This window comes from Hemitrygon akajei, chromosome 12 (assembly GCF_048418815.1).
Source record: "Hemitrygon akajei chromosome 12, sHemAka1.3, whole genome shotgun sequence".
Lineage (NCBI taxonomy): Eukaryota > Metazoa > Chordata > Chondrichthyes > Myliobatiformes > Dasyatidae > Hemitrygon > Hemitrygon akajei.
The window spans coordinates 25,263,912-25,284,591 of record NC_133135.1 but is presented as its reverse complement, the minus strand read 5'-3'; the positions used below and the strand labels follow the sequence as shown (position 1 = coordinate 25,284,591).

Sequence of the window (20,680 nt, the reverse complement as noted above, 5' to 3'; positions counted from 1 at the left end):
AGATGAATACGTGGCTTGTAAAATGGTGCAAGAGGGAGGGATTCAAATTTCTGGGGCATTGGAACCAGTTCTGGGGGAGGTGGGACCAGTATAAACAGGACGGTCTGCACCTGGGCTAGACTGGAACCAATGTCCTAGGGGGAACGTTTGCTACTGCTGTTCAGGAGGCTTTAAACTAATCTGGCAGGGGGATGGGAACAAGTGCAGAGAGACAGAGGGGTGTAAAATGAGGGTAGAAGCAAAAAGTAGTAAGGTGAAAAGTAAAAGTGGCAGGCAGGCAAATCCAGGGCAAAAAGCAAAAAGAGCCACTTTTCAACATAATTGTATAAGGGCTAAGAGTGTTGTAAAAACAAGCCTGAAGGTTTTGTGTGTCAATGCAAGGAGCATTCGTAACAAGGTGGATGAATTGAATGTGCAGATAGTTATTAATGAATATGATATAGTTGGGATCACAGAGACATGGCTCCAGGGTGACCAAGGATGGGAGCTCAACATCCAGGGATATTCAATATTCAGGAGGGATAGACAGGAAAGAAAAGGAGGTGGGGTAGCATTGCTGGTTAGAGAGGAGATTAATGCAATAGAAAGGAAGGACATTAGCCTGGAGGATGTGGAATCGATATGGGTAGAGCTGCATAACACTAAAGGGCAGAAAATGCTGGTGGGAGTTGTGTACAGGCCACCTAACAGTAGTAGTGAGGTTGGGGATGGCATTAAACAGGAAATTAGAAATGCGTGCAATAAAGGAACAGTAGTTATAATGGGTGACTTCAATCTACATATAGATTAGGTGAACCAAATTGGTAAGTGTGCTGAGGAAGAGGATTTCTTGGAATGTATGCGGGATGGTTTTCTGAACCAACATGTCGAGGAACCAACTAGAGAGCAGGCCATTCTAGATTGGGCATTGAGCAATGAGGAAGGGTTAGTTAGCAATATTGTCGTGCGAGGCCCCTTGGGTAAGAGTAACCATAATATCGTGGAATTCTTCATTAAGATGGAGAGTGACATAGTTAATTCAGAAACAAAGGTTCTGAACTTAAAAAAGGATAACTTTGAAGGTATGAGACGTGAATTAGCTAAGATAGACTGGCAAATGATACTTCAAGGGTTGATGGTGGATATGCAATGGCAAGCATTTAAAGATCGCATGGATGAACTACAACAATTGTTCATCCCAGTTTGGCAAAAGAATAAACCAGGGAAGGTAGTGCACCCGTGGCTGACAAGGGAAATTAGGGATAGTATCAAGTCCAAAGAAGAAACATATAAATTAGCAAAAAAAAGCGGCACACCTGAGGACTGGGAGAAATTCAGAGACCAGCAGAGGAGGACAGAGGGCTTAATTAGGAAAGGGAAAAAATATTATGAGAGAAAGCTGGCAGGGAACATAAAAACTGACTGTAAAAGCTTTTATAGATACGTGAAAAGAAAAAGATTGGTCAAGACAAATGTAGGTCCTTTACAGTCAGAAACAGGTGAATTGATCATAGGGAACAAAGACATGGCAGACCAATTGAATAACTACTTTGGTTCTGTCTTCACTAAGGAGGACATAAATAATCTTCCGGAAATAGTAAGGGACTGAGGGTCTAGTGAGATGGAGGAACTGAGGGAAATACATGTTAGTAGGGAAGTGGTGTTAGGTAAATTGAAGGGTTTAAAGGCAGATAAATCCCCAGGGCCAGATGGTCTGCATCCCAGAGTGCTTAAGGAAGTAGCCCAAGAAATAGTAGATGCATTAGTGGTAATTTTTCAAAACTCCTTAGATTCTGGATTAGTTCCTGAGGATTGGAGGGTGGCTAATGTAACCTCACTTTTTAAAAAAGGAGGGAGAGAGAAACTGGGGAATTATAGACTGGTTAGTCTGACATCTGTGGTGGGGAAAATGCTAGAGTCGGTTATCAAAGATGTGATAACAGCACATTTGGAAAGAGGTGAAATCATCGGACAAAGTCAGCATGGATTTGTGAAAGGAAAATCATGTCTGACGAATCTTATAGAATTTTTTGAAGATGTAACTAGTAGAGTGGATAGGGGAGAGCCAGTGGATGTGGTATATTTAGATTTTCAAAAGGCTTTTGACAAGGTCCCACACAGGAGATTAGTGTGCAAACTTAAAGCACACGGTATTGGGGGTATGGTATTGATGTGGATAGAGAATTGGTTGGCAGACAGGAAGCAAAGAGTGGGAGTAAACAGGACCTTTTCAGAATGGCAGGCAGTGACTAGTGGGGTACCGCAAGGCTCAGTGCTTGGACCCCAGTTGTTTACAATATATATTAATGATTTAGGCGAGGGAATTAAATGCAGCATCTCCAAGTTTGCGGATGACACGAAGCTGGGCGGCGATGTTAGCTGTGAGGAGGATGCTAAGAGGATGCAGGGTGACTTGGATAGGATAGGTGAGTGGGCAAATTCATGGCATATGCAATTTAATGTGGATAAATGTGAGGTTATCCACTTTGGTTGCAAGAACAGGAAAACAGATTATTATCTGAACGGTGGCCGATTAGGAAAAGGGGAGATGCAACGAGACCTGGGTGTCATTGTACACCAGTCATTGAAGGTGGGCATGCAGGTACAACAGGCGGTGAAAAAGGCAAATGGTATGTTGGCATTCATAGCAAAAGGATTTGAGTACAGGAGCAAGGAGGTTCTACTGCAGTTGTACAAGGCCTTGGTGAGACTGCACCTAGAATATTGTGTGCAGTTTTGGTCCCCTAATCTGAGGAAAGACATTCTTGCCATAGAGGGAGTACAGAGAAGGTTCACCAGATTGATTCCTGGGATGGTAGGACTTTCATATGAAGAAAGACTGGATTGACTAGGCTTATACTCACTGGAATTTAGAAGATTGAGGGGGGATCTTATTGAAATATATAAAATTCTAAAGGGATTGGACAGGCTAGATGCAGGAAGATTGTTTCCGATGTTGGGGAAGTCCAGAACGAGGGGTCACAGTTTAAGGATAAAGGGGAAGCCTTTTAGGACCGAGATGAGGAAAAACTTCTTCACACAGAGAGTGGTGAATCTGTGGAATTCTCTGCCACAGGAAACAGTTGAGACCGGTTCATTGGCTATATTTAAGAGGAAGTTAGATATGGCCCTTGTGGCTAAAGGGATCAGGGGGTATGGAGAGAAAGCAGGTACAGGGTTCTGAGTTGGATGATCAGCCATGATCATACTGAATGGCTGTGCAGGCTCGAAGGGCCGAATGGCCTACTCCTGCACCTATTTTCTATGTTTCTATGAATGAGACAGGGCATGTAACACTTTTGTGTAGGTGAACACTTTGCATCTAGAGGTCATAAGACCATTGGTTTCAAAGTAAATATGCAAAAAGATAGGTCTGGTCCGTGGAATGAAATTCTAAATTGGAGAAAGGCCAAATTTGATGGTATTAGAAAGGATCTGGCAAGTGTGGATTGGAACAGCTTATTTTCTGGGAAAGGTATATTTTGTAAGTGGGAGGCCTTCTAAAGTGAATTTCTGAGAGTACAAATCTTGTATGTGCCTGTCAGAATAAAAGGAAAAGATAACAGATGTAGGAAACCTTGATTTATAAGAGATATTGAGGCACTGGTTAAGAAACAAAAGGAGGGCTATTGCAGGTAATGTAGATAGAAGCAAATGAGGTGCTTATGGAGTATAATAAATGCAAGAGAACATTTAAGAAAGCATGGGGTTGCCTTAGCAGACAAGATAATTCTAAAGGATTGTACAGATATGTTAAGAACAAGTGGATTGCTAGGGACAAAATTGGTTTTCTCAGAGATCTGAATGGTAATCCGTGCATGGAGCCAAAAGAGATTTAGGAGATCTTAAATGCATTTTTTTGCATTGGTATTTACTCAGGAGATGAACACAGAGTCTTTAGAAGTGAGGCAAAATGGCATTGACTTCATGGACCCTGTACAGCTTATAGAGGAGGAGGTATTTGTTGCCTTGAGGCAAATTAGGGTGAATAAATCCCCAGGGCCTGACAAGGTGTTTCTTCAGATCCTATGGAAGGCAAGTGCAGAAATTGCTGGGGCCGTTGCAGAGATGTTTAAATCATCCTTAGCCACAGGTTTGGAGGATAGACAGTGCTGCTTCACTCTTTAAGAAATGCTCTAAAACTAAACCAGGAAATTATAGGCTGGTGACCTTGACATCAGTAGAGGGAAAGTTATTGGAAGACATTCTGAGAGACTGGATATATGAGTATTTGGATAGACATAGACTGATTAAGGGCAGTCAGCATGGTTTCATGTGTAGTAGGTCATGTGTTACCAGTCTTATAGTGTTTTTTGTGGAAATTAGCAGGAAAGTTGATGAAGGCAAGGCAGTGGATGTTGTCAACATGGACTCCAGTAAGGCATTTGACAAGGTCCCACGTGAGAAGTTGGTCAAGAAGGATCATTTGCTCGACATTCAAGATGAGGTACTAAATTGGATTAGACATTTCCTTTGTGCAAGAAGCCAGAGAGTTGTAGTAGATGATTGCCTCTCTGACAGGACACCTGTGACTAGTGGAGTGCCGCAAGGATCGGTGCTTGACATCTATATCAATGCCCTGGATGATAAGGTGGTTAACTGGGCTAGCAAATTCGTGATGACACCAAGACCAAGGGTGCAGTGGACAGCAAGAAAGACTATTGGAGCTTGCAGCAGGATCTATATCAGCTGGGAAAATGGGCTGAAAAATGGCAGATGGAATTTAATGCTCACAACTGTGTGGTGTTGCACTGCAGTAGGGCACTGAGAAGTGCTGTAGAAGAAATGGATCTGGGAATATACATCCTTAATTCATTGAAAATTGCGTCTCAGGTTGGTAGGGTCATAAAGAAAGCTTTTGGCACACTGGCCTTCATAAATCAAAGCATTAAGTACAGGAGATGGGATATTATATGATGCCTAATTTGGATTGTGTGTAATTTTGGTCACCGACCTGCAGAAAAATGTAAATAAGGTTGAAAGACTACAGAGAAAATTTACAAGGACATTGCCAGATCTGGAGGGCCTGAGCTGTATGGAAGGACTGAAAAGGTTCGGACTTCATTCCTTGGAGTGTAGAAGACTGAGAGGAGATTTGAAAGAGGTATACAAAATTTTGAGATGTATATATAGGGTAAATGCATGCCAGCTTTTTTCACTGATGTTGGGTGAGAGTACAACTAGAAGTCATGGGTTAAGGGTGTAAGGTGAGAACATGAGAGGAAACTTCTACACATAGGGGGTTGTGAGAGTGTGAAACAACCTGCCAGGGCAAGTGGTGCTTGTGAGTTTTATTTCAATGTTTAAGAGAAGTTTGGATAAACACATGGATAATAGGGATATAGAGGACTATGATCCCAGTGCAAGTCAATGAGAGTAGGTAGTTTAAATGGCTCAGCATGAACTAGGTGGGCCAAAAGGCCTGTTTTTGTGCTGTACTTCTCTATAACTCCATGATTGTAGGTGTAAGCATACCCCTCTTAATTTTCCCCTCTGCTCATTGTAATATTCTGTGTTTCAGCAGTTTGGCTAGGCAGTGAAGAAAATAAAGGAAAACTCTTATGGTGCCAGCGCAGGAGCACTTGATTTTGCAGTCACAACCAGCAGTCATAATCATGTCACTCTATGCAGTCTAAGTGAGAAACTAGGTGTTTGTGGGTTACACTGGCCCACTCCTTCTCACCTCTTTCACTGGCTATCTCCCTTACTCTAATACAAGGGAGAAGACCTCCTTTGTTTGTGCATTTCTCCCTACAAATGCTGCCTGATCTGACTCTTCCAACAACTTGGTTTCTGCTCCAGATTCCAGCACCTGCAGCCTCTTGTGTCTTTATTTGTGGGCTACAGGCAGAGTTGAGCAGAAGTTGTGCATGAAAATTCTGGAGAAACTCGAAAGGTTAGCGAGCGTCTGTGGAGGGAAGTGGACAGTCAACATCTCAGTCAAGATCCTTTATCTGAACTGAAAGAGTAGAGGACAGATAGCCAGTAGAAAGACAGAGTTAACCTTTCAAGTCAAAGACCCTTCCTCAGAACTATGCAAGTGAGAAACCAAGTTTAGTTTTTCAGTTGCAAAGAGGATGGGGAGAAGGATGGACAGTACAAAGGGATAATCTGATAGGATGAGGCTAACGTTGATTTGGGGATAAACTGTACACAACGGCAAGCAGTTAATACCTTAATGGCAATAGTTAGAAGGAGATAACATTTACAAACAAAGGAGTATCTGAAAGCTGGTGAAATTCAAAGCTGCTGGAAATGGCCACCAGGTTAGGTTGTGCTAGTGGATCAGTATGACAGATGGATGAATGACAGCCAGACTGGCCAGCTCTGAAACAAGCAGTGAAAGCAAGTATTCTAAAATTATTATATTTGATATTGAGTTCAGAGACCTGCAATTTTCCCATACAGAAGATGAAGATGGCTAATGGGGAACTGGGACAAAAGAGTAGTTGAGGCCAGAATAAATGAGCCATGATTATATTGAAAGGTGGCCTACAGCTGTCCCTGTATTTCTTTAATATTCTTGTGACAAGTTGTAAGTTGAGAAAATGACTGAACTCTTAATCCACTCTTCAAGAAGTGCCACAGTTTCCAGGATAGTGCAAGCAGAAGAAACATTGTTCCACCATAATTTATCGGATTATGGTAATATGGATCCAAGAGAGAAAGCTAGATCACTTGGCTTGCTTCAAGTGCAATTGACTCATCAGATAACTGTTCTTGTATCCCAAGAGAACAGGTTTGGTTTCCCAAGACCATAAGACATAGGAGAAGTATTAGGTCATTCAGTCAACAAGTCACTCTGCTGTTCCATCATAGCTGATTTATTATCCCTCTCAGCCTTATTCTCCTGCCTTCTCCCCATAAACTTTGGAGTCCTTACTAAACAAGAACCTATCACCCTCTGCTTTAAATATTCCCAATAACGTGGCCTCCATGGCCATCTATGACAATGAATTCCACAGATTTCTTCGCTACATGAACGTCCTTTCTGTTCTAAAGGGATTTTTTTTTAGCATGTCGCACCGGACAGTCAACCATTCTTGTCTAAAGGGATGCTTATGTATTCTGAGGCTGTGCCCTCTGTCCTGGCCTTCCCCACTATTGGAAACATGTTCTCCACATCCATCTTAATGACAAGCAGAAGCTAAGATGAACATCTTTATATTGGTATTGTGATCACAGGCAGCATGCCAGGATTGATCTGTGATTTTTGCTGGCAATACTGTAGTCACAAAACATCTAGATGTTGAGTGATTAGATTTCAATAATAATGATCTTCTTGAAGCTCAGATATATTGTGCATTTTTCAATTAATGTCATGGTTGGCAAATAGCATTTCCACCTTTAAAGAAACGCTAGGTTCTAGCACAGTCCAGAAGCAACTACAAAGGTCTATACTAATACTCTAGAGCAGCCTTCTTTATGCTATAGACCAATACCATTGATGAAGGGATCCATGGACACAAGGTTGGGAACTGCTGCCTAAGAGGAATAACAAAGAAGAATTGCAAAGTCAGAAGTACTTTCTTTTTTCTGGTGTAGGTGGGCTGGATGGAGTAACAATTGTATGATTCTGTTCTGTGATTCCATCGGCATTCTTTTGCTTCAGACACAAGGACGTTGTAGAATTGTGATCTGCAAGTCCATATCAGTGCCCTGAGCTCAGATATGCCTGCAGTAAAAGCAGAGTCACTTTCCTCTGACAAGAGACAGAGAACATAAGTCTCTGTGACTTTCCTTATATGGATCAACAAAGAGATCTTCAGGATCTTAAAATATCTCCAGCTGCACTCCAGTGGGAGGCAGATGTGTACAAGCTCATTGCTGCATTTGGCTTTGCACCAACTGACAAGGGATCTTCAGCCTGTTCTGAGGTTGCAGTAGTTCCTTCTTCAAGTGGAACATTTCAATGAAGATAATCCTCATTGAAGCTTTGGCATTGCTTCTCACTGAGATAAAAAAATTCATTCTTGTGCATGCCAGGTTGAAATTTTCTCCTCTAGAGAGACAGTTCTCCCTTTCCTTCCCTATCCAGCAGCTGGTCTAACCTTGCATGACCCCCACTCGTTCACCCACTCACACTGTATTGTAAGATGAGCCTCTACTAACAGATAAACACACCTGCACTCAACTGGGTTGTGCAGGAGTTTTAAAATCCCGAGATCTCTTCTGTGATGGCCATGTCACTGACTGCAAATAGCTTGAAAGAACTTTAGCAATTATTTCCAGAATGAGAGAAACATTCTGATGAAATTGGCTATCATCCAACTGGTAACATGGATGATCTCTTTAAAGAGTACAGACTAATTTTCTTCCAATTACTAAGTGTGTCATATTCACAGAAGGCTAAATATTAGCAAAGGTATTAGTCTGTAAAATAACAGTGCCATTGTCGACTCAAAATTAAGTGGGGATCAATGCCATGATCCACTTGCAGTGTATACTTCAGGTAGATGTTCACTGTTTGCTTGTAGTGCCCTCGTGAATATCTGTTCACTTCACCCCATTTCAGGCAAATAGTGGGTGGCAGCCAGTTACATTTATGCCTTGGGATTTCTTGAAATATCTGACATTGCAAGGACAACACTTGTCTGCTTTCCATAATCTGTGAAAATTACACACATGAATACTGCGTAGGGTTGTGGAGGAAAGGAAATATGAGAGAGCAGATGTAAGAGAGGTTTTTAACAAAATAAATAAAATCAACTGTACCAAATATTATTAACTTTATTAATGCTGATACTTAATTCAGCGCATAGCTCCATGAGGCATTGTTAAAATAATTACATGTCGGATTACAATATAAAGCTGCATTCAGAAAAAAAAGTCACATACTAATTAAAAATAAATGTATTGTAATTGTCGTTGTGTGTTTTGCAGTTTGAAACATCTGAACAAAATAATGATGGGGGAAAAAAAATAAGAATTGTCCTTGGGGATTACAGTCAAAGCAATTAACCAGGAAATGATTATCAAGAATACTTAGAATTTGCTTTTTGATATTTTTATTCATTTATTCTGAATTCCATTGCTAACGTCCTTTGTTTCCAGTACGCCAGAGCTAATGCATTAAAAAAAGCAACAAAGGAATAATTTCACTGAAATGGTTTTGCAAGGCCTTTGTCACGTGTGTTGCAAGTTGGCCAGGTGACATTTGAGACCAAGCTAAAAACATAATAAATCTGAAATATGGAAGTTCACATGGAGCTTACAAAATTAAGAGCCAGAGGCAAGATCTGACAAATTAAACACTGGCACTCGTGTTACTTCATTTGTTCCAAACACTGTAAGACAGAAAAAAAAATCATATGGTTGACTGTCGAGAGCCCCCTCGTGAGCTCTCTTGAAACTGTGCTGAGAGCGTAGGTTAATCATTTTTACACATTTTAAAGATTTAGCTATATTGATATCCATAGAAAAATAAGTTCTATACTCAGTGGAGGTACCTAATAATGTGGCCTCTGAGTGTATGTTTGTGCTTTTCTGCTGTTGTAGCCCATCCGCTTTAATATTTGGCATATTAAGCATTCAGAGATGCTCTTCTGCACACCACTGTCGTAACATGTGGCTATTTGAGTTACTGTCACCTTCCTGTCAGCTTGAAACAGCCTGGCTATTTTCCTCTGACTTCTTTCATTAACAAAGTGTATTTGCCCACAGAACTGCCCTGACTGGATTTGTTTTGTTTTGTTTTTCTCACCATTCTCTGTAAGCTCTAGAGACTGATGTGTATCCCAGGAGATCAGCAATTTTTGAGACACTCAAGCCACCCCATCTGGCACCAACAATTATTCCCCAGTCAAAGTCACTTAAATCACATTTCTTCCCCATTCTGATGTTTGGTCTGAACAACAACTGAACCTCTTTGACCATATTACATGTCTTAATGCTTTGAGTTGCTGTCATATGATTGGCTAATTTGATATTTGCATTAACAGGCAAATATACAAGTACTTTATACCTAATTAAGTAGCTACTGGGTGTATATTGATCCCTGAACCATGTTTGGAATTATTCTGTAATAATGGCCAATGTCCTATTGTTCTATATTTTCTTGTGCTAGGCACAAATCATCAAACTTTATTTCATTGTGCACCTTTTTTCTTCCTTTTCTGCTGTTGGTCTCCTGCTGATCTCAGGCTCTCCTTCCTTGTGATGACATTATTCCAGTCGCATGTCCGTCTTTTTGTTCGGAGCCGACACCGTTTCTCACTTATGTGTCTGTAGTTACAGCGTCACAGATTTTGAGGTTGTAGTGATGATGAGACTGTCAGCATCAGCAGTCATTACGGAGTGAAACTGACAGCAGCTTCTGGAGTACACATATGCGCAGTGAAACACGGAAAAGTAAATAGAAGTTACTGTCTGTGAGTTGCCACTCCTCCACAAGGTTTGCTGCTTGAACCCTTCGCTAGTTTAATCTTAAGGAGTCAGTGAGATCAATCATTCTTACTATTAAGAGAGGAAAAAATTATCTCTGGAATATTAAGCTTTTTCGCAACATATGTGGCTGCATAATGCCATACCAGCCTTAATTATTGATTCGCCACCTCTCAATCCCTGAAATAATTTATGTTTGTGTGAGTTGTCGTTCATTCAGACAATTATTTCAAAGAAGGTTATTGTTTTTTAAATGTGTCACTATGAAATTTTACTCTTTATTTTTTGCTCTGCTACATGCTGTTAAAAACTCAGTTGTTTGCTTCCTAGTTTTCCTCTTGTGAGTATGCTGAAAGTGAGCAGTTGTTCAGCTACTTTGACAGTATGACTATCAACGAGTACCCAAAGCTGAATGAGGTTAACATACTATTAACAGGAGTGTTGCACTCCTGGTTACAGTGATGACTAGTTCTTTAAGCAAAATGTTCTTTGAGGTCAGAGGGAATCAGAATCAGAGTCAGTTCTGCTGAAGGGTCTCAGCCTGAAATGTCAGCTACGGTCTTTTCTGTAGATGCTGCCTGGCCTGCTGAGTTCCTCCAGCATTTTGTTTGTGTTGATCAGTTTCAATATCACCGGCATATGTTGTGAAATTTGTTAACTATACTGCATCAATACAATGCAATATGTGATAAATAAATAGACAGAAAAAAAAACTGAGTTACATTAAGTATGTATATGTCTACTAAATAATTAAGTTAAAATAAGCAGTGCAAAAATAATGGAAATCAAAAAGTAGTGAGGTCGTGTTTGTAGGTTCAGTGACCATTTAGATATCAGATGGCAGAGGGGAAAAAGCTGTTCCTGAATTGCTATGTGTGTGCCTTCAGGCTTATGTATCTCCTTCCCAAAGGTGACAGTGTGAAGAGGGCATGTACTGTGTGGTGGGGATCCGTAGTAATGGATGCCACCTTGCTAAGGCACCACTCCCTGAAGATGCCTTGGATACTAGGAAGGGAATGCCAACTCTTCATCTCTGACTGCAATATCCAGGCCTCTATCTGTAGCACCTCTAATGCAACCCCTGAGGTAGTTAATGTTATTTCATATTCACTACAAATGACTAAGTAATCACGTCAGTAAGGTGTATAAAGATACTGAAAGATAATGTACATTCCTAGAGTTCTGCACCTAATGATGTACTTTTGAATTTTCAGTCTTCTTTATGTCAGAATTGCAGAAGGTAACCTAGTCATAGAGCAACAGTGAGCAAATATTCCGTGTGATGCAGGTTGGGAGATAAATAGCGGCCACCTCTTTGAGTTTCATACCTGAAAGTTGTCATCGATAGCAGTACGCTTATTTCTCAGTCCTGTTCTGAGCTACAGAGCTAGATCATGTGCTTACATGTTTAGAGTTGGGTGTGAAATCATTAATTAAGCAAGCTAATAAGCAGAGCAGCATTTTGGACTAAACATTGGTTAAAGTAGCTTTTATAGTAGGATTTCCTTATTTCTGGTGTACAAAAATATTAATCTTGTGAGAAGTGCAATGAAGGTTATGTTTTCTTGAAATAACTGTGTATTGTCGATAATTTGAGCAAACGAATCAACTCTTCTCAAGCCTTCAGCCAGGTACAGGTATCGACTATAACGAACGTTTCGATAACAGACTCTGCCCTCAGAGTTTATCATTGAAACATCAGTTATAGACGATACCTGGACCCAGCTGGAAGCCTGAGAAGAGTTTATTCATCAGAAATGCCAGGAAAGCACAAGATCCTTTTTTAATTTGAACAAAGTTTGTAATGGATTACATTATGAACTCATGAAACACTAACAATCTGACCAACTGTGAACCATTTGATTATCTTAGGAAAAATCCATTCAAGCCATGTTAAAGAAACTATGCCCCACTGGATGAAGTGTTTCAGGCCTAAGTGCTGAAAATGTTGATCATGTATTTATCTGACTAAATAAATTCCAAGATCATTTGTTCCTCACTTTATTTCTATACAACATGTTTTGCACAAAAATAAAATGGTTATATTAGCTTTTCCTACTTAATATGTATAGTACATCTAGATATTTAGATACTAATAATCTTACTCTTAAATTTAAAACAGGAAATCTGACACCTCCTGTTCATACTGTGTTCATTTACAGAGTGTGATTGGAGACTGATCAGTTAGCTCACACCACAGAGTGGGCTGGATGCTTAAGTGTTCTAATTAGGCTCTGCATCTTTGGTCAGGAGGGACAAATGCAGAAGATAAATACCCTTCCAGCACTGGTTGAGGACTATTTAAGAGCAAAAGTGTTTCCTTCAGCAAACTGCTTCCATGACTTTACTCATTGACCCCACTAGTTAACAGCATACCAACAAACACTTTTTCACCCAGAGAGTTGTGGATCTATGGAATGCTCTGCCTCAGAAGGCAGTGGAGGCCAATTCTCTGAATGCTTTCAAGAAAGAGTTAGATAGAGCTCTTAAAGATAGCGAAGCCAAGGGATATGGGGAGAAGGCAGGAACGGGGTACTGATTGTGGATGATCAGCCATGATCACATTGAATGGCGGTGCTGGCTCAAAGGGCCAAATGGCCTACTCCTGCACCTATTGTCTATTGTCTATAAACCTTCCACCACACTGTCTGATCTGACCGGCCCTCTGACTTTATCCCAGTTCACAATGTCGTCCATCTCCGAACCAAAATGCAGCCAGTCAGAACCCTAGTAATCACTTTCTGCTCTCCACACCCCCCCCCCCCCCACCACCACTAGTCAGTTCAGTCTGTTTATTCCTGAACTCCAACGTCCTCTGCAGCTGGATTTTCTTGCTTACATGTTTTCTTTTACATGTTTTTACATGTTTCTGCATTTACTGTTAATTAACTCCCATTCACAGTTCAAAGAAAATTTATTATCAAAGCACATACATTTTCATGCAGGCCTTTGTAGTAGCTACAAAGAAGCAGTAGCGTCAATGAAAAACCACACTCAATATCTAGGGACAAACAACCAGTTGCAAAAGACAACAAACTGTGCAACTACAAAAAAAAGTAAAAGAAAATAAAACTAATAATAATAAATAAGTGAACAATAAATATTGAGAACATGAATTGTAGAGTTCTTGAAAGTAAGTCCATGTTCAGTGTTGGGGTTAGTCAAGCTGAGTGAAGTTATTCCCTCTGGTTCAAGAGCCTGATGGATGAGGGAAAAGAATTGTTCTGGAACCTGATGTTGTGCATCCTGAGGCTCCTGTACCTCCTTCTGAATGGCAGCAGTGAGAAGAAAGATTGGCCTGGATGGTGGTAGCCCTTGATAATGGATGCTGCTTTCCTACAACAGCCCTCCTTGTAGATGTACGCAGTAGTGGGGAGAGCTGTACCCATGATGGACTGGGCCGTATACTTTTTGTAGGTTGTTCTGTCTCTGGAATAGTGATTTATTTCAGGTTGTTCTTTAATCCTAAGGGACTGGATTTAAGAGGTACTTGTAAAAGCTATACATTACAATGCACATACATTATTTTAGTGTGCAGTATTAAGTGAAACACCCTGGTTTCCTTGGCTACGTAGGTCTAGGGAAGACAACCTTTGGCCCCGCCAAACTCGTGAGATTGAGGTGCGCTCGATCCCGCCCTAAACCCCGGTTTGTGTGGATGCTGTATGATTTGCTACCCTGTTAGAAACTAATGCCACAAAATAACAGACAGTACGCTGCATATGATTAAAGGAATTATATTTATGAATCTTAGCTAAAGGGTTAGTAAAGAATAACAAAAGAAATGGGCCCATTCTCATTAAACAGTCAACTGTGCAGAAGTTGGCGCCCACCTTGAACTTTACGGTCACTCACACTCTGGGCCCTCGGTCAATGTGAAAGCACACACCACCTTCTGAAAGTTGCTCGCAGTCCATTTTGAATAAAAAGGTCTCCCACCAGATTGTATGCTATGACCGGTTCTTCCCAGCCTCTTCTCTCTTCATCTCCTCTCGAACAAAAGCTCCAAGCCCAACCTTAGTGTCCTTCACCAGAGAAACTTCCCCTTAATCCGACTGTCCTAATTGGATGGCAGACATTTCTCCTCATCTCTCATCTTCAACAATAACCCAAACAAGCAGGAAAACAGAACAGACTGCTCTTACAGAACTGCCAAAGTGAAATACATACAACATGACAGTAAAGATATGAACCAGGCATTACATAAGCAAATAGTTAAATGATGATAATGTTTTAGTAACCTTGTAAAGAATAAGAAAAAGAATGTTCATGCATTAAAAACCTTCAAGAGGACCAGGACCTTGCTATGGTTTGGAGACTTGTGTGCCTCAATGATCCAGAGAGCTACGTATATTGACTGAAGCAGAAGCATTCTGCTTTGGCGCTCAGAAGGGTCACCCATGCCAAAGAGGTCAAAGGGTAGAGAATATACTATGAGTGGTATACAAGTCTTCCAGGTTTGGTGGTTTGGCTCAGGGCTAACAATCCTGACAGCTTAAACAAAGCTGTTACAGAAGCAGCAATGAAGAATCCTTCTCCATCTGCGGGTGAAGATATTCCTGAGTCTGCGCTCAGGTCTTGCATGACTGACAGTAATGAAAACCGGGGAAGCTACTGACATGATGAAGGGAGCCGCGAACACCTCCAGTGATGGGAGGGCCTTCATTACTGCCCTCAATGCCAGCAGCGTAATGGGCAGTCAGCAAGTATGCATTAAAGCAAATAACATTGAGTTTTAGTTTGGGGAATGCTTGACACTGGAAAATGCGCTTGTCATAGATGCCAGAAAGATGAAAGCATGCTATGCTCATTTCAGCTCCCCTCACTATGCTATGCATCCATTTGACATAACACAACAGAGGGAAGTCATTCGTCCATCTAAGGTTTTGCCCATTCTTTGCTGGAGCAATCTAAACATTTTGCATCATGCGGTATTCTTTATCTTTCTCTTACTTGGTATTTTTTAACCATATTCTCCTTAAACGATTCGATGCTTTCTATCTCTTACAATGAAGCACTTCATGCTTTAAAAGCCCTTTTAAGAAAATTCTTCTGAACTGTATTGTGTGCCTCTTAATGACAGTATATAATAGATGAGCACCAAAGGAAATAGTCTTCCCCTTTCAGTCCATCGGAAACCTTCGTCATTTGAAAAATCACCATTAAGTCTCCACTTAGCCTTCTCTGTTACCGTGGAAACATCCACTATCTGAAATGTCTCCTAGAACCATTTTCTGATATTTTAATGAATCTATACTGTAAGGTCTCTACAGACCTCATGTTCTTACTGTAATGGAGAACTTAAAAACATACATAGCACAGCAGTTGTTATCTAGCCAAAGGCTTCTGTACGTTTACTGTAACCTTTTTACAATAGATTTATGCCTTCATTTATTGAATTTAAATTCCTGTAGCTCTTTCATCATTATTTGATTGTACTTGAGCATTTGGAAAATTAGGTTTTTTAACCTCTATGATACCGGTATGGTAAATACTTGGAATATATTTTATTATTTGTTAATTTATTTGTGGTAATATTTGTGTGTTGTGTGTGAGTTAAATGTGCTGTATTGTGTGCCTTGGTCTGGAGGGACATTATTTTGTTTGGTGGTATACATGCATATGGCATGGTAGCATAGTAGTTAGCACAACAGTACAGTACATATAAAAGGAATTTATACGTTATCCCTGTGACAAGGTGGGTTTCCTCCGGGTGCTCCGGTTTCCTCTCACAGTCCGAAGATGTACCGGTTGGTAGGATAATTGGTCATTGTGAATAGTCCCGTGATTAGGCTGGGGTTAAATTGGGGGATTGCTGGACAGCGTGGCTCACAGGACCAGAAGGGCCTGTTCTGCACTGTATCTCAACCAATCAATTAATCAATATAGCTGAATGACAATAAACTTGAACTTGATCTTAATTTATTCATGTTTAATGCTGTTTAATTGTTTATATGAGAACAAAATCCCATTCGTCCTTGCTGTTACTTCTAAAAATGCCAGTGATTCTCTGCAAATACAGAATTCAAAATAAAATTGTCAATTAATATTTTAATGATTTATATTCAATCAACATCCATTATCATGACTAAACCATAAATGTTAGTAAAGTACCATTTTAAGATTTTTAAACAATTTAAAAGGTTATCTTGACTATGTGTCTGATATTAAGGGGCATCAATTAAATTACAGCAAATTGATTGACACTATGATTCATAATGTTTTATAATTCCACACTTTTAATATCCTGAATTCATTTAGAGAATGTGTTCTTTTAGAAGAGAACTGTGCCACGATGGCAACAGACACAATAAAGGAATGAGACAGTGGTAGTTAAATTTGGCAGCTGTTTATGTTATCAATTACTCCATTTCGACTGCAGGTCTGGATTACCCTATAAAGATGCATTGTTTCATCACCTATTGTTGTAAAATTGAAACAAGAGACATAGAAGTTGTGGACTAATATGATTTTTACTTGGCATCCTAATGAAAAAGTTTGATTCCACATAATGCAGTTATGAATTTATTGATTAACAATGTTTATTTTTCTTACCACATGCAATGTAATTTTAAATTAAGAACAGAATCCATTGTCAATTATTTATGAGGTACCTTGGGTTAAATGACGCAAAGTTAGATCAAAGATAAAAGGCAAAGCAACACGGTTGCTGGAAATGTGCAATATAAACAAAAAAATCCTGAAAATACTCAGCAGGAGTTTAGCAAAAGATCATTGACTTTAAACATTAAAACCATCTCTTTCTCACTCTCTATAGATTCTGCATGATCCATTGAGCAATTCCAGCAATTTTTGGATTCAGTTTAGATTTGTAGTTGATTTAAAACTAAGCCTGGTACTAAACTACACTTTAGCCTTGAATTCTTACATTTTCACTATATCCAGTTGCTGTCATCACATTACATTTGCTATTTTCTTGTCAAACATGCTTTTACTATCTCATATTTTACTGTGATGATGCTTTGGACACACAATCTGCTTTTTATTCTCCCAGGCCCTATTGTTGGAAATAGTGCAGTGAACCATATCTTATGTAAACTAACTATTGTAGTGTTAATCATCTGTAACTATTGCCAGTGAATTTCTGCAGTTCATACATATTGGTATTGATCCTTGACTGGAAAGCTAAGATCAAAGTCCTGCACTAACAATCCCCACAAATGTATTTGGATAATGGAACTAGAATTACCCTTATGTATTGTTGTGCTCCACTAGCTCCTTGATGTAATTTTAGTAAAATATCATTTATTTAGACAATAAGATCATTTCACAAAACTCCAAAGACATTAGAAATCTGAAATAAAAAAAATGCTGTCTGCCAGGCACTTTCTATGTAATACGTGGTTAATGTTTTAAGTTGATGATGCTTTGTCTAATCCAGATGTTTAAGTTCTGATAGATCTCAAATTTTAACTTTACATTCCTCTCAGCACAATAAAATTTGACTGGCTGAGTACCAATATCTTCCATTTATTTTTTCTCTCATTGAATAAAAATGTGCATAAATATTATACAAATGTATAGACAATGTTAGAACAGAGAGAAGCAAAACAGAAAAAGTTTCACCTACCCACTATCTTAGTGAGTCTTTTGATGCCTCTACATATCTAGTTACACGGTCATTTCCATGTTGACTTACCTATAGTCCACCAGTCTACAATTAAACCCTGAATGGCATGAAATGACCAGAGGCATAAGTACTATATACCACCATGAGATTTGATGAGAAAACAATGATGTGTTTTAAAAGTGGTTTGCTTGAGAAAATAGCAATATAAAAGAATAGAAGAAATAGACTACTTGATCCATCAAGCCTATCCCACTATACAGTATGATTAAGGCCGATCTGCACCAACCATCAACTCTTCTTCGGTGTCATTTCTTCAATTGTTTAATCTTACAATAATTTATTTCTTCCTCCTGTAAGAAGTTTCTATATAACTCAATTTTAAGCTCCCAAATGTTGTAACTGTATCTTATGAGATTTTCCTACTAATTGAAACATCTCAACATCTACTTAGTCATGTCCCCTAAGGATCTTGATCATACCTTTTTATTTATGAACTCCAAAGAATATAGATACTGTATAATTTTTTTTATCCATCTGTGAGAAGACATCCTTCTTATCCCAGAAATGAGACTACTGAATGTTGTCTGGAATTTCACCAATGCCAGTCTATCCTTTCTTAAATAAAGGGACTAAAATTGTGCACAGCACAGAAAGTAAGGCCTCACCACTACTCTGCACATTTTTAACAATATTTCCTCTTTCTCAAATGCAATCCTCTTTCAATAAAGGCCAATATGCCATTTGCCATCCTAACCACTAGTAATATGTTGTAATTTGTGCACAAGTACACCTAGCTCTTTCTGTACTTCATTCAATTGCAATCTTTCTCCATTTAGATAATAGTCTGTCTTTAGATTCCTCTTAGTGAAGTGTATAACTTTACACTCTCACACATTAAATAACTTTTGACAAGTTTTTTCTTGTCCATTGTCTCAAACTTCCTACATCTAGTGGAATAGTCTCAATATCCCCTTAGTATCATGCCCTCTCAACTACTTTCATGTCATTGACAAGACTGAATACTTTACATCTGCCCTTCTCTCCAAGTCATCTTATGAAATTGTAAATAACTGAGAGACAAGAACGGATCTCTTGGGCACTCCACTAGTTAGATCCTTCCAACCTGATAAAAGACCCATTTATGCAACTCTACATCAATGAGCCAATTTTCATTCTAGGTTTAAAAAGTTGCACAAATACAATGTGATATTACCTTGTGCCTTTCATATGACATCTGAACAAGAGTGAAAACAAAATGAATGCTGCCTTTCGGGTGCTACCCACTCCCTGGAACAGACTTAAAAACATCGTTCTGCATGCCATTTTATATCAGGTTTTATAATTGTCCTGCCCAAGGAATATTGGATTAAAAACAGGCAGTGGAAAAAATTAAGTAAGATTCATGGTGTAAGCAAGGTGGAATAGAATGACCTGCGATTGTGTGGAAGGCAATAGAGATTACCGTCCAGTCTAGAGAGAGAGAGAGAGAGAGAGAGGAATGTTTGTCCTTCATCAGAAAGGCAAAATTATACCCTTAAGTAAAATTCGAATGATAATATTCAAAGGCTACAATTTGAACTCTAATGTTATCAGATATTTTTTGAAATAGCTTATTGGTGATGTTCCACTCAAGCAACGCATTTTTTATTAAATCGAATTGTGGTTCTGCCAGCTTGAGGAAGTTATTTTATATTCATTTGGCACTCTGCTGTGGAATGGATTTTTTTTCTTGACTATATTTTTACAAAGTTGAATACTTGTCATAAGCCTCGCTAATAATTTCACACATCAGGTTAAGCCTTTATACTAAAAAGACAAGTAATTCTGGTTTTGATCTGTGTTGAGCATGAATTTCGAGATCACTAAGCTTCTTTCTAATTTCCATTATTACAGTGAAAGCAGCCATGGCGAATATCAAGTTTAACAGATGGGGCTACTTAGATGTTGATGCAGAGACCATGCAGACAAGTGAGCCCTGGGTCTTTGCAGGTGGAGATATCACGGGTTTGGCTAACACCACTGTTGAGTCTGTGAATGATGGAAAGCAGGCGTCATGGCACATTCACCAATATTTACAGGTGAGTAAGATTCGACTGGACACACACTAGACTTCATTTATTATAGAATTTGTTATTCATTGTGTGGATTCTGTCAACGTAGCACATTATCCTTTACTTGGGACTGGATGCTGCTCTCTCATGCACAGTTATTTTTATTAAATGTGCTAAAGTACATTTGCTTTTGGGACACTTCAGCCATTTAAAACATAAAACAGCATTGTAGGCCAAAATTGAAATGTTCAAGCGAATGAGCCCATGCTACTGATAGAATAAGGTGTTATTTGCTAAACTGATTTAGTTTCTGTACTATGACACACTCATTGATCTTTTGTTCAAGTTTAATTGTCATACAACCATACCTGAACACCTATAAATACCGCCAAACAAAACAGCCTCAGTTCAGGGCCAAGGTGCTCCCCTGCCGTCTGCTGTGCCATCTGCTAATAAATCAGTGAATCGGACTTGCACCTTTGCACATTAACAATGTCCAACAGGGTCTTTTAAGAACAAAAAAAGGTGACTAAGATGATCACTTGCCATTAGACTGCACACTGCCTTTGTGCATTGACTCCTGTGATGCCTCTCTGAGCAGGCAACAGCACGATCTTCAGTTCCTCTGCCCACGAGCAACTTGCTGATGGGATGGACCTGCAGTACTTCCAATTCT

At 39.4% G+C, this 20,680-nt stretch overlaps 1 protein-coding gene across 2 annotated transcripts in view; it reads left to right on the top strand.

Annotated features, from left to right (window-relative positions):
• The window catches only part of LOC140736808 (dihydropyrimidine dehydrogenase [NADP(+)]-like), an 888,868-nt gene that overhangs the window by 453,590 nt on the left and 414,598 nt on the right, over positions 1-20,680 (top strand). For both annotated transcript variants that reach the window (XM_073062742.1, XM_073062741.1), the window contains exon 12: positions 19,847-20,031. In XM_073062742.1, the coding sequence (XP_072918843.1) occupies positions 19,847-20,031 (185 nt within the window). The remainder of the gene's footprint in view (positions 1-19,846; positions 20,032-20,680) is intronic.